The 12779-nt window shown below is 46.9% G+C and overlaps 1 protein-coding gene across 3 annotated transcripts in view; it reads left to right on the forward strand.

Annotated features, from left to right (window-relative positions):
* UNC5C (unc-5 netrin receptor C) overlaps window positions 1-12779 on the forward strand; it is a 351929-nt gene that overhangs the window by 332083 nt on the left and 7067 nt on the right. For all 3 annotated transcript variants that reach the window (XM_038582098.1, XM_038582099.1, XM_038582100.1), the window contains 3 exons: window positions 3325-3474; window positions 5846-6010; window positions 12196-12374. In XM_038582098.1, the coding sequence (XP_038438026.1) occupies window positions 3325-3474; window positions 5846-6010; window positions 12196-12374 (494 nt within the window). The remainder of the gene's footprint in view (window positions 1-3324; window positions 3475-5845; window positions 6011-12195; window positions 12375-12779) is intronic.

Raw genomic sequence — 12779 nt, forward strand, 5'->3', positions numbered from 1 at the left:
GAGCCCAATGAGGGGCTCCGTCCCAGGATTCCAAGATCACAACCTGAGCCCAAAGCAGTCACTTAACTGACTGAACCACCCAGGCACCCCAGAGGGACCTCTTCTTTAAGCATGGGTCCATGCTGATGGACAGTTTCTCTATCACCAGGGTTCATGTCTAATCAAAGGGGACAAAAAATTAGGTTCCCCCAGCTTAGTGTAGAAGTTTTTTTTTTATCATTCCCGTTGCTGGAAAAATAGCTTAAGAATATGGAGATGTGGGGCAGCCCTTGTGGCTCAGTGGTTTAGCACCGCCTTCAGCCCAGAGCCAGATTCCAGAGACCCGGGATCAAGTCCCACATCGGGCTCCCTGCATGGAGCCTGCTTCTCCCTCTGCCTGTGTCTCTGCCTCTCTCTCTCTCTCTCTCTATGTCTCTGATGAATAAATAAATAAAATCTTAAAAAAAAAAAAAGGAAATGGAGATGTGTTCTCTGGCTCTATTATTTTTAAGATGACATTTTACTGGGGCACCTGGGTGGCTCAGTCGGTTAAGTGTCTGACCTTGGTTTCAGCTCAGATCATGATCTCAAGGGTATGGAGATCAAGCCCCACCTCAGCTCCAGGCTCAGCGGGGAGTCTGCTTGGGATTCTCTCTCTCTCTCCTTCTGCTCTTTTCTAACCAGCCCCCTGCTATCAAATAAACAAATCTTTAATCTTTAAAGGTAAAATAACATAAAATAAAATGGCATTTTACTCTGTACTTTCTCTCAAAAAAAAAAAAAAAAAAAAAAAAAGGCTCACGCCAGAGCCATCATTCTCCACCAGTGAGAACTCTCAATCATGCCTTTTGAGGTCAATGCCTAAGAAACCAAGGACTGAGGCTTATTCTTGGGCTGACTCCAACCCAGACTTTGCATTCAAATGTGGTATTAGATTTCTTGACTTCAAGGTCATGGCCAATAGGCAGTTCAGGTTTTTTTCACTGGTCCTCCCTGCCAAGAAAACTGATAATGTTCTCCATATCCTCTAGCAATCTATGTTGATTGTAGGAATGGGGTGTGGATTATATATTGTTGGGTACAATTTCCTCCCAGAATACAATGCATCTTCTTTTAGACATCCCAGGGAGATAATTTGGACATAATGAAGATCTATAGTAATCAGATAATTACTATCGATTGCTCTTTAGACGTCTTGATGAGGTAATTAGGGTGTACTGGAAAGAAGCTAGAACTGATTGATTGGCATGACTGTAATCTCAAAGATTTCTAATTATGTTTCTTTTCTTCTAATGGCTTATAAACAAACATCATTTTAGCTTTAGAATTTGTCAGGTGCCAGGTTCACTGGGAACATCAGCTTTCCCTATTATGCTAACTAGACACCGAACATGATCAACATAAGCTCATTATGCCTTGCTGCTGAAGCAGAAGAAACTGCAATTAACCCTCACTTTTCTTATTCGTCTTCATTTCCACATGGCTAGATTCTTGTCGAGGAACGGAGTGTGAAGTGTTCCACGAGGAACATGTGCAACTCTGGGTTGGGTAGGTCTGTATGGCTTATTGGGGACCCTCAGAGCCTGCTGAGCTGTAGGCACAGCAGAGCCAGGGAACAACATATGTGTCCTGGTAGCTGACTGACTGGTTGGGAATCGGCTGACTGTTCAGACTCCTGTCACAAGTAATAGCTACTCATCAGCCAGCAAGGTTGCGTCCTCTCCATGTAAATATTCTGAAGCAGCTGGACCATGCCCGTCTCTCCACCAATGCGCTGCTACCTCATCTCGTCCATTAAACACTAATTAGAGGAATCCGTGTCTGAGACCATATTCCACATCATGCTAATATCTCCTACACCTTATAGGACCTTTCAGCAGCTTCATTATTCATAATAGTAGCCTGACTTAAATATGATGGATGCTAAGAACCACTAAGAAGTAGCTCGAAATGAGCTGTTTACATCTAATCAATGATGTTGGTAAGCTCTGCACTTACTGGGCTACATGTGCGTGGGTTAGAATTCATTCAACAAATGCAAAGCGGATGTATTTCTGGGTAGACAGCAATCTGGTTCCCATACTCACAGTTCTCCACTGTGATCCATCTGCGCTTGGTACTCCAGTAGGAGCCTAGTACAGGAATGACCTGGATGGGTGCCTGTTTTATGGAACCCCATGCTTCCAACTGAAATGTCACCAAAGAAGAAGATTGTGTTCTGCCTTTGTTTTAATCAAATCCATTATTTTCCTGAACCCTCAAAACAGAAAGAAGGAGGGAAGGAAGGAAGGAAGGAAGGAAGGAAGGAAGGAAGGAAGGAAGGAAGGCAGGCAGTGGGACTGGTCGGCCACAGATTGCCTACATATGTGTGTCGCTAAAACTTTTAAAGCATAACAGGAGCAAAGTGCCTAGGGATGGTTCTGATAATAAAGGAAGATCCGCATGTTTTGTTCATTGATAACTTATGGTTTGCTGCTGTTTGGATAATTGGGGCTATACTTGGAAATGCTTCGTTAACTTCCATTAGCTTGTTTGAGAAATGAAAGTATACTTAAAATTTGTCTTCGTGTTACATCTTTATAGTATAAGTAAAGTTACATAGCACAATTTTTAATCAGCCACAGTTCTTGAGAAATGAAGTCTTCTCTTCCAGATTTAATCTGAGTAATTGTTTAGTTCAGTATTTGGAGCTGATGAACCCTCCTAATCTGCATCAGTAGATTTTCCTCTAATGGGATATGTAATGAGTATATTTTACTTTAGTGTTTGATAATTAGGAAAATTGTACAATGAATAATTTTATGCAAAAATCATATTCTTTCTGTAGGTAAAGAAACTACAAAAAGTTGAAAAAATGCCCCAAATGCATTCCAAATCTTCACTTGTTGGCTGGTTTTGCCAAGTCCAAGACATGGATTTGTTTTCTGGTGATTTGCCCTTTTCCCTAAAAGTTCATTGAAAATCTACTTACTTTAATTGTTTATATTTCTACCTGTTTTTTCCTTTCATTTGGATTTCTTCTTGTTTGAGGTCCTGATCGTTATTTTCCAGGATTTGATTAAATCTTCCACTTACCCATGGGGAAATGCAGACTGTATGAATTTGCCTCAGAACATATGATGTAGATTGCTGAAAGAGAGTTAACGGTCAGGAGGATTGAGTCACGCACAAACTGGCAGACCCTTCAGTTGGAGGGTCTCCAGGCTGCAGAAGTGGGAGTCTGCACGAGTTAGTTGTGGTATGGGGGAGGTATGGTGAGGAAACGTACTCATTTGATGAGAAAGCCAGCCAGAGGAAGTAATACGATTCAGTAATTTACTTTTGACTTTGGGCATGTCATTGTAGGAAGTATTGCAGCTTGAGAGACAGATGGGAGGACAGCTCCTAGAAGAACCTAAGGCTCTTCATTTTAAAGGCAGCACCCACAACTTGCGCTTGTCGATTCATGATATCACCCATTCCCTCTGGAAAAGTAAATTGCTGGCAAAGTATCAGGTAAGGTTCCCAAGCTGAACCAAAGGGTTGGAGACAGTTCCAAAAAAGAAATCTAAAATTATTTAGACATAAGATATTCCTTTCCTTGAAATTAATTCTGGATCAGTACTTGTTTCTCCAAAATGGTGTAGAGCTATTTAGGATTTCTGAAAAATACTCTAGAATATTTGATAGTATTTTTTTTCTTAATTCTCCTTCAAATAATTGCACTGTTATTTTTTAATTTTTAGTAAAAGGACCTCCGAGTCCATTTCATTTTCAGAATAAATGCTAACGCTGAATTGATAAAAGAAAAACAACCTCAAAAATGTTTTCATAAGGAAAAACAGAAGAACGGCGTTACCCCACATGTGACACAAATTAGACCTCAGCCTTGCTAGGAAGGTATCTTTACATTGAAAACTTGGAAGGAACACCAGTTTGGACATTGAAATAGTACCTAAAAATAAAATTTGATCAGGATTTTATTAGATAACAGCATAAAAACACTGCTCCAAAGTATCACTGCATGGACACATGGGAAAAGCAGAGGTGTTTCCAGGGGTTGTCACCCTGACCCCCAACCTCTCTGAGCCTGACCTCCCAGGAGGCTGTGGGATAGGATCTCCAACCTTGTACCCAGTCCCAAGAGATGCAGTCCACACTTAGATAAGCTTCATATCCCTCTCTACCTGCATGCAAATCCGATCCTATACCCAGCACTGCAGCTCCACTGGTTGTGACTTCCTGGTATAAGTCAGTGAACATTACTAAGAGTGAAGGAGGATTTTTTTCCAGCTCATTCTTAGTCTTGTATGTCTAGTACTTACACATAAATTGTAGGAAACAAATTTCTTAGCTTGCTAACTAACACCCTGGAGCTTTCACAAGGGGGTGCCTACCAGACTCTTCTGTATAACTCAGCACTTGGTAGAGGGATCAGGCTTTTGACTTTGCTATTAAATCTCTTCCTTTGCTTTCTTCTCTCCCTTATTTTGCAATCACCACAAAACCCCACAAATCTTACCCTTTTATGAACAGTATCCTTTGTGCAATCATAAAGGAAAATACTATTTTGATAACAATGATAATCTGATATTAGTTCAAGCCACGCCTGGCTGAATTGTTACCATCTGCCAGATACCCGTGCACTTTGATTTATCTCATCGGGTTTGATTAACCCCAGCAGGTCATGATTAGGTGCTCTTTTGCTTACTTTTTCACAGATAAGGAAAGTGAGGCCTGGGAAGGTTAACTTACCCCACAGCACCACATAAGCAAGGGAAGGATGTTCTCATTTGTACTGAATTCAGCTCCAGAGCCGCCTCTGTTCGGAACGAAGAGAGGAGGTGTCGGTTGCGGCGGAGGAGGGAGGTAGGAGGGAGGGAGGGAGGGAGGGCGGCGGTAGGGGAGAGAGAGGAGAGAGAGGGAGGGAGGGAGGCGGGAGGGAGGGATAGGGAGTGCGGGGTGGAGGGGGACGGGGGAGGGGGGGGGGCTGGAGGGGGTAGGAGGTGGGGTTAGCGGAGGACGGACGATGGAGAGGAGTTGGAAGGGTAGTCGCTGGAGTGAGGGGGAGGCGGGAGGAGGGCGTCGGGATCGAGGGGTGTGTGATGTGCTAGTGCTGGTTATGTAGGGCTTATCGAGCTGAGTGGTCTTTCTTTCTTTACTCCTCCCTCCCCCCTCCCTCCTCCTCCTCCCTCCCTCCTCCTTCCTTCCTTCCTTCCTTCCTTCCTTCCTCTTTTTTTTCCTTTACTTTACTTTATGGAAACAAGATTCTGGGATGGGCTCATTAGAGGCTTGGTGCTTTTTAGGCCAAGGATTTTCTGCGGCAGCTAATCGGGCCCACGGTTACCCGCTTGCAGTGGGTTTTGGCTTTCCCCTGTCCTGTGCAAAGGGAGCGTACAGGCATGAAAGGGAGCTGGATCAGTGCTTTACCCTTTAGACTTTCTTTGCTTTTCTCCAGAACACCACGGCAGGGATTCCTTTTAATGAGCAATGACTGGAGTGTGTAGGTTTTATTTTGGGAATTTGCTAAACTTTTGAAAAATCGCATACAATGGCTTCTCTTGTAAACGATAGAGAAGTGGCAGACTGGTTAGCTATAGAGACACCGGAGGCTGACTCCCTGGGTTCATATCTCAGCTCCACCACTTACTAGCTGTGAGATTTGGGGTGGTGGTGGGGGTGGTGGTGGTGGTGGTTTATAACATCTCCAGGCAGGCCTTGGCTTTCTCAAAAAGTAGGTTGGGATGTCCCCACGCTAGGCTGTCATGAGTATTAATAGAATAATACTAAGAAAAGTACTCCTAAGAAAAGTACTTGGCAGTGTGGTATCTGAGAGTTGTTTTCAGCGTTAGTCCTTCATTGTGGTTTACATTGTTATATCCTCTAGGAAATTCCTTTTTATCATATCTGGAGTGGGTCGCAGAGAAACCTCCACTGCACGTTCACCCTGGAAAGATTTAGCCTGAACACAGTGGAGCTGGTTTGCAAACTCTGCGTGCGACAGGTGGAAGGAGAAGGGCAGATCTTCCAGCTACACTGCACCGTGTCAGAGGTAAGAAGCTCCTGCCTCGGAAACCAGGAGAGAGGGCAGCCCCGGTGGCTTGGCGGTTTGGCACCGCCCTCGGTCGGGGGCGTGACCCTGGAGACCCGGGATCGAGTCCCACGTTGGGCTCCCTGCACGGAGCCTGCTTCTCCAACTCTGCCTGTGACTCTGTGTCTCTCAATAAATAAATCAAATCTTTTAAAAAAGAAAAGAAAAAAGAAACCAGGAGAGAGACTGACCTTGGGAAGGGGTGGGAGGGGGCGGGGAGGGTAAAGGTGTCTCAGCAGAGGCCATGTAGGAAGTCCTGAAACGCTTAGATGGGTCCTATTTATTAATAGGATAATATTTTTAGTGAACTCAGGGAGCTGGCTATATAGAAGAATATAATAGGAAATCCTTTTTGAAGAGTAAGTCTTTTGTATTTTATGACATGAATCTAAGGTCACGTTGTAACTTTTTTACAGCAGACCCGAACTTCAGGCGTCAGGTAGACTGTAAGTGGCGCGTACGCGGCGTGGCTCGCCCCGAGCAGCCTCGGGGTGCCCGGTCCTCCCGTCCTCCTTGGGAACAGGGGAGCCCCTCCACAGGGAGGAACAAAGGGAAAGGGGCCAAATGGTCGGAAGGCAGCGCTTCCCGGGGCCTGGCCGAGCCCAGCTCCAGCCGCTGGCTGCGCCACCAGAGCCCAGGACTGTCCTATTTCAAAACTACGGCAGGACAGTCGATGAGTTCGAAGGCGACTTCCCCCTCGCGGTCTCACCACGGTGACACCAGGGTGACGAGTGAGATGCCCCCCGCCCCGTGTGGCTGCGCCCCACGTGTCCCCCAGCACCAGGCTCCGGGCCCAGCCCTCTTTCCCACAGCCGCCCAGCCCAGCCCAGCCGCGGCCACCACGTCCTGCTGCGGTTCCATGAGACTTTCGCCTCGTAAACAACTTTAGTCACAGACCCCGGTGACATTCATAAGGCAGGATCTCGGTGTCAGGGCGCCATGGCAACCGCCGGCCTCAGGCCCCAGGCGCAGGCCCTGTCTCCCAGGCGCACGGCACCACCCCTGCTGGCTCCGGAGGGTGTTTTCACTCTCCAAGCCCAGCAGGTCTGCAAAGTTCAATAACCCCCCAGCTCCAGTGACAACAAAGGCTGCGGGATTTTGGAGGGGGGCGAGGACGTCTGCTCCTTTGATGCCTGCTTTCTGTTCAGTGTGACCGACCGTTCGCTGTGTGATGAAAGCTGGGTGAGGCGAGGCCCGAGTGAAAGGGAGCTGTCCGGTCCCCGGTTAACACCCAGGCCCCAGCCCCAGCCCCAGCCCCAGCCCCAGCCCCCAGCCAGGGCCTCCCCCCCACCCCCCGCCCATCGCAGAGCCCAGACAGTTTTGCAAAGTGCCATCACAACTGAAGGACTTTCGTCCTTGTGCCAACGTAGAGGAAAGATGAGTTCTTTTGCAACTTGGTGGCAGAGAGGCCAGCCTCTGGTGCGTCTGTGGCAGAGGAACACATGTCACTGAGGGAAGGGCAGAAATGACTGGAGTCAGATGACTTTGGGGATTAGGGGGCACTCTGCTGCTTTTACTTCTGGGTCACTGAGCCCCACCGCTGTGGTTAGCATCTGAATGCGGGTGCGTGCAGCCCACAGAGGGGAACTGGGGACATGTGGGGCTGGGTACTGACGTAGAGGGGCAAGGCTCAGCTCTGAACAATTGATTCTGGAGAGCTCTGAGACCTGGATCCCCATCAAAAGCTCCGGGTAGGGGTATATTGTGACTGATAAAGCATAACCAAACAGAGAAAAGAGGCCATTTGTGGTTTCTTTCTCCTGCACAGGCCTCCTTCCTAGGGTCACAGGGCTAGCTGGCAGGTGGGCTGGGGTTGCAGTTCCAAAGTGCTGTCTTCCGAGAATGAGAATGAGCTGACTTGCCAGGAATGCGCTGCCCCCTCCCCAATTGCCCACCACTCAAGGCACTCACCAGCAGTCATTTATAAAGCCGTGGCCCTTGGCCCCTCCAGTCAAGAAGGACCTGTTGCCGCCCAGGGAGACCAGGCTGTGCTTGACATAGACCGCGGGGATGTCAGGGGTTGGCCAGTTGTTCCTCGCTGGGTGCTCTGGCCAGAGACTGCTTAACAAGAGACAAAGCCTTTAGTCTCACAGAGAAGGAGTCTACGAATGAAAATGTCTGAAGGAGTAAAAGTAGGGGCCCGAATGCATGCCCAAATGTAAATAATGAAAGGTTTTACTTTTCTTTATTTTTTTTAAAGAGGGATATGCGGGGAATAGTAACAGGGAAATTACCCATCAACATCCAGGGAAAAATCAGTGTAGAGAAGAGGAGGAAATCTAAAGTCTCTTCAGGCCTTCTACTTAGTTTCAGCTCTACACAGAGACCCATGGTAGGAAATTCCCAAATGGACAGTTCCACTGGGACATGAACTATCACCTCCCCATCCCGCCTCAGGTTCCTCATGGGTAAAATGAACTCTGGGGTGTGTCATGAGAGACGAACAAGCGAATGTTAGTAGGTGCCCTGAACAGAACTTGGCTCCTGGCACATGCTCAGCTGCTGGTGGTCAGTACTGCTCCATTGATGCCGTTAGGATTCCGGAGTTCTTGAGTAAACTCTGCCTCGACCATCTGTGGCATCTGTCATCAAACTTTAGATTCCCTTTCTATCAAAATCATAAAACCTCAGTCAGCCACTAGAAAAAATAAAGGAGTGAAAAATAAATCTCAATAAGTAAATGAATAAATACTAGTTCCCAGAGTAAAGAAGGCAGCTTATCTTCCCGGTTTGGTTCATCACACCTTGCCTCAGTTCACAGCTTTGAACCCAGGAAAAGGTGGAACTTCGGGAGGCAGTCTGAGTCCTCTGCTTTATGAATAGATTCCCGGATAATAGTCACGATTATAGTTTCCCACATTTGCTAGACCTTACGACCGCGTTCTGTACACATTTTGTGCATGAAGAAGAATATTTAAAATGTGCAAGGTAACACCACTCTGCTGTACTCACCCCATCTACTTACTCTTCAGTTTTCTGTTACCTGTTTAAACAACCGTTAGGAAAATCTAGCTCTTTGGCGGTGACTTCCAGAAGAAGAGTCAGGCTACGAGAGCGGAAAGTTGGTTCTCCCACAGGGCGCCGAAAACGTGTGCTGTCGCCCACAGCAGCTGTTTGGCTAATGTTGAAAAATCATATGTTTAACTGAGGGAATCATGGCATCAGAGACAGATGGTACCGGTATTGTAAACGATTATTGCAATAAGTGTTCTGTGAGAGTAAACCCTACTCCTACCTGGAAGTGAAGGCAGAAGGAATAGCAACTGAAATTGTTAGATGAAATGGAAATGTCTATTTTTCTTTTACCTCTAAGCCTGTTGTTGGCCGTCTGATAAGAGAGACAAGAAATTATGCCCTCTTGGGCCTATTTCATCCACAGAGAAATAAATAGGCCCAGTAGCCAAGGCTGGTGACTCGGGCCTCGGAGGGTCACGTGAAAGTGGTGAAGGTTTTAACTCACTAGGAAAAGGACGGCAACGTGAATATGTGGCAGACCTTCCCGAGTGGCATGCCTGCCTTCATTTCAGGATTTGACAGTGAAAAGAGCCATATTATTAGTCACATTTACTTGGAAAGAAGCTCAACACACCGCTGGGCTTCTGTCAGGAGACGGCTTCAGACTCTTTCTATAGCAGGAAAAATATTTTCTCTCATTTCAACAAATATGAATTGAGGAGCTTCTCTGTGCAGGGCACTGGGCTGATATCATAGGAATTCTGAGGATGACAACAATACTTTAATCTTCAAGAAATCATAGGAATCAAAAGAAGTAGCATATAAGTAAGGCCAGCGTGCCTAGGGCAGAATGTGTGGGCCGGGAAAAGTGCTGCCAGAGGTCCCAGGTTGGTGGCTTTGGGTGGCTTTGCTCAGGGGAGGCATGAGGACACGTCTTTGGTCCAGACTTTGAAGGGTTTGCCCAAGAGAGATTAAGGGAAAAAGAACAATCAGAGGTATGGCCTTAAATAAAAGGCGCTTGGAACAGTCTGAGACGAGTTTGAGTCCTGTGCAGGCAACCCGAGGAAGGGATGGATCTGATTGCCAAGCAGTGGGGGGAGGAGGGAGCCGCCCCTCTACATCAGGCCGGGCTCCGTACTACACAGGCATCACCTCTGGAGCCTCCCACCAGCCGATGAGGCAGGCGGTGCAGATATCCCTCATGCCTGAGTAAAAGTGAGGACTCTGTGTGGTCGGAGGAGCATTTAACGGTTCTTAATGAGAGAGAGGGAGAGAGAGAAGGAGAAACATCAGTGTGGCACTTCAGGAAGAATTCGTCTGACAGACTGAGACCACAGGTAAGCCATAAGGAGATGTTGTGGTCACGAACAAGAAGAGTCTCTGGGGAACAAAGTCACAGCTACACAAAACAGACCCCTCAAAGTGCAAACTCAACCTTCCTTGCCAGCAAGGGATGGTCACATTTGGGGATATGGTGGCTTTCCTTCTAGGCCCTGTTTTTACTGTCCACACAGGAAGAAGCATCTCAGCCTGGGTGATGGCACTAAGTTGTGGAAATACCATGTGATTTCTCCTCACCGCCACCTACTCAACCCCTTGCATACTTTTTCCCCCCTAATACAAGTGCTGAAGGGCTTTGGTTCAGAAATCCCCAACATAAATCCGTTGATAAACACCACCACCTGCCCCCAGGTCACTCTTCTGGTCCCTTTAGTTTAAGCCCTGTGCCTGTGAGGTCAGAAGCCCTCTCTTCTCAGGGTCCTTTGGAAGGAGCTCCGCCAGGTTTGGGGAAAGATCTGTAGGCCGCTTCCCCATTCAGGGACTCCAACTCCCATTTACTACTAATGTGTTTTATTCCCACCAGTCCTTTACCTGGTATGTGCTGGAGCTAACACAGAGGAGCAAATGGGATCCTCAGAGTCTCAGTTTGCCAGTTTGGGGGTTTCGAGGCCAGATACCGTGATGACAGCCAACACCACCGTGTGTATTATGGCAAAGAATTTGTTTTGCTCTAATGTGCCCTCCAAGTCCTGATGGCCCCTATGCGGTGGGATTGCACAGGCCTAGCAGTGAGAGTTGGCAGCTGGCCCCAGGATACAGAGCATGCTGGGGACACAGACAGCGGTGATGCCTACGGCACAGGAGCAACCAGATTTGGGGGGCTCTGGGCAGTGGTGGCACTGACCCCCCCTGAGCTCAGCCCTCTGCACGACACCAGAGACTTCATGATGATTCAAAATGTATGTGGCTAGTTTATCCTGCAGCAACTACTTATGTACACCAAAGAGTTACCTGCTTTGAAAGAGAACGAGAGAGAGAGGGGAGGGGGGAAGATGACATTTAAAGTAGATAAAGTAGATTTTCTTTTATTGCTTTAAGAGTTCCCAGGCAACATTTGCTTTTGCTTTTCCAACCAGCAGAAGTGATCAGAAAATGATTAGAGGTTCTCCTGCAGATGAAATTCAGATTTTGCATTTGTGCTGTTTTATGAGCTGAAACTATTTTAAGAGCCAATTTATGGTTTTCTCTCCTAAAATTAGATTTAACAAAAATAAGGGTGTACAGCAATCGGAGGATGCCATTAGCGCTTGCCCTAAGGCAATCTACTGTGTTCATCATTTTCTTTAAAAAAATTAGTCTTAATTTGATACCATTTGGAGGAGAGCTGTGTTCCATCTGATTCAACAAAAGCAGAACTGACTCTTCTTCTGCAGAGGTTAGAGAGAGAATTTACTTGGGCATTTGCCCAGGGCATTCCCCTCTGGGTCAGACAGTTTCTAGAAACTCTGAACTTCCAGCCTTCTCTAATCTCAGATCTGTTCATTCTCAAAGAACTGCCCTTTTGAACATTTCTCCCCTCTCGAAATCTAAACCTTTAGGAGTATTGATAGTCCTCTCTCCTCTTTCATCCTGAAAAGGATGAGAGAAAAGCTGTTACCGTATCACACCAGAGCTTCCACCTCACCCGGTCCATAGCGAAACCTGTCCATCCAAGGCTATGCAAACTCAGCACAGAACGCACTTTTTCTTCTCAACCAGGTCACCACTTTCGGCCTGGGCGAAGGCCTTCTTACCAAGAGGAATAGCACTCATTTTCTTCTTATTGCTCAAAGCAAGGCATTGTATGGTTCAATAGAGATGGCTTTTGTCTTTGGAAATAATGCTGTGTTGTTTCTATGCCTGAACTACAGGAACCTACTGGCATCGACCTGCCTCTGTTGGACCCAGCGAGCACCATCACCACCATGACGGGACCCGGTGCTTTTAGCATCCCTCCCCCTATCCGGCAGAAGCTCTGTAGCAGCCTGGACGCTCCACAGACGAGAGGTCACGACTGGAGGATGCTGGCCCATAAGCTGAACCTGGACAGGTGGGTATGGCCAGGCTTCAGGACTGGTTTCCATTAGACATACAGCTCCGAGGCTGGTAACTGTTAGATTTAGGGCAGCATTCGTGTTTGGTTTAGTTTGGTTTGGTTTTCCTATCCATCCACTTACTTTTCATTCTGCAAACCTGTATGAAGCTTCTTTTTTTTTGGATCTTGCACCCTGGTCTTGCAAACACATTGTTGAGAATAGATATTCTGGGCTTATCTCACAAGGTAAGTATCGATCGACTTTTGTGATCCACTTTGCAAAGCTGATGGGCTAAATCCCCCTAAATTATATATCCATTCACTTAGAGTAATTGTCTTTCCTCATCTCCTGCCCAGCAAGACCTAATGCTGGATGGTTAATTAACATGCTAATCACCGCATTGATACCGAGTTATAAGG

This window comes from Canis lupus, chromosome 32, assembly GCF_011100685.1.
Source record: "Canis lupus familiaris isolate Mischka breed German Shepherd chromosome 32, alternate assembly UU_Cfam_GSD_1.0, whole genome shotgun sequence".
Taxonomy (NCBI): domain Eukaryota; kingdom Metazoa; phylum Chordata; class Mammalia; order Carnivora; family Canidae; genus Canis; species Canis lupus.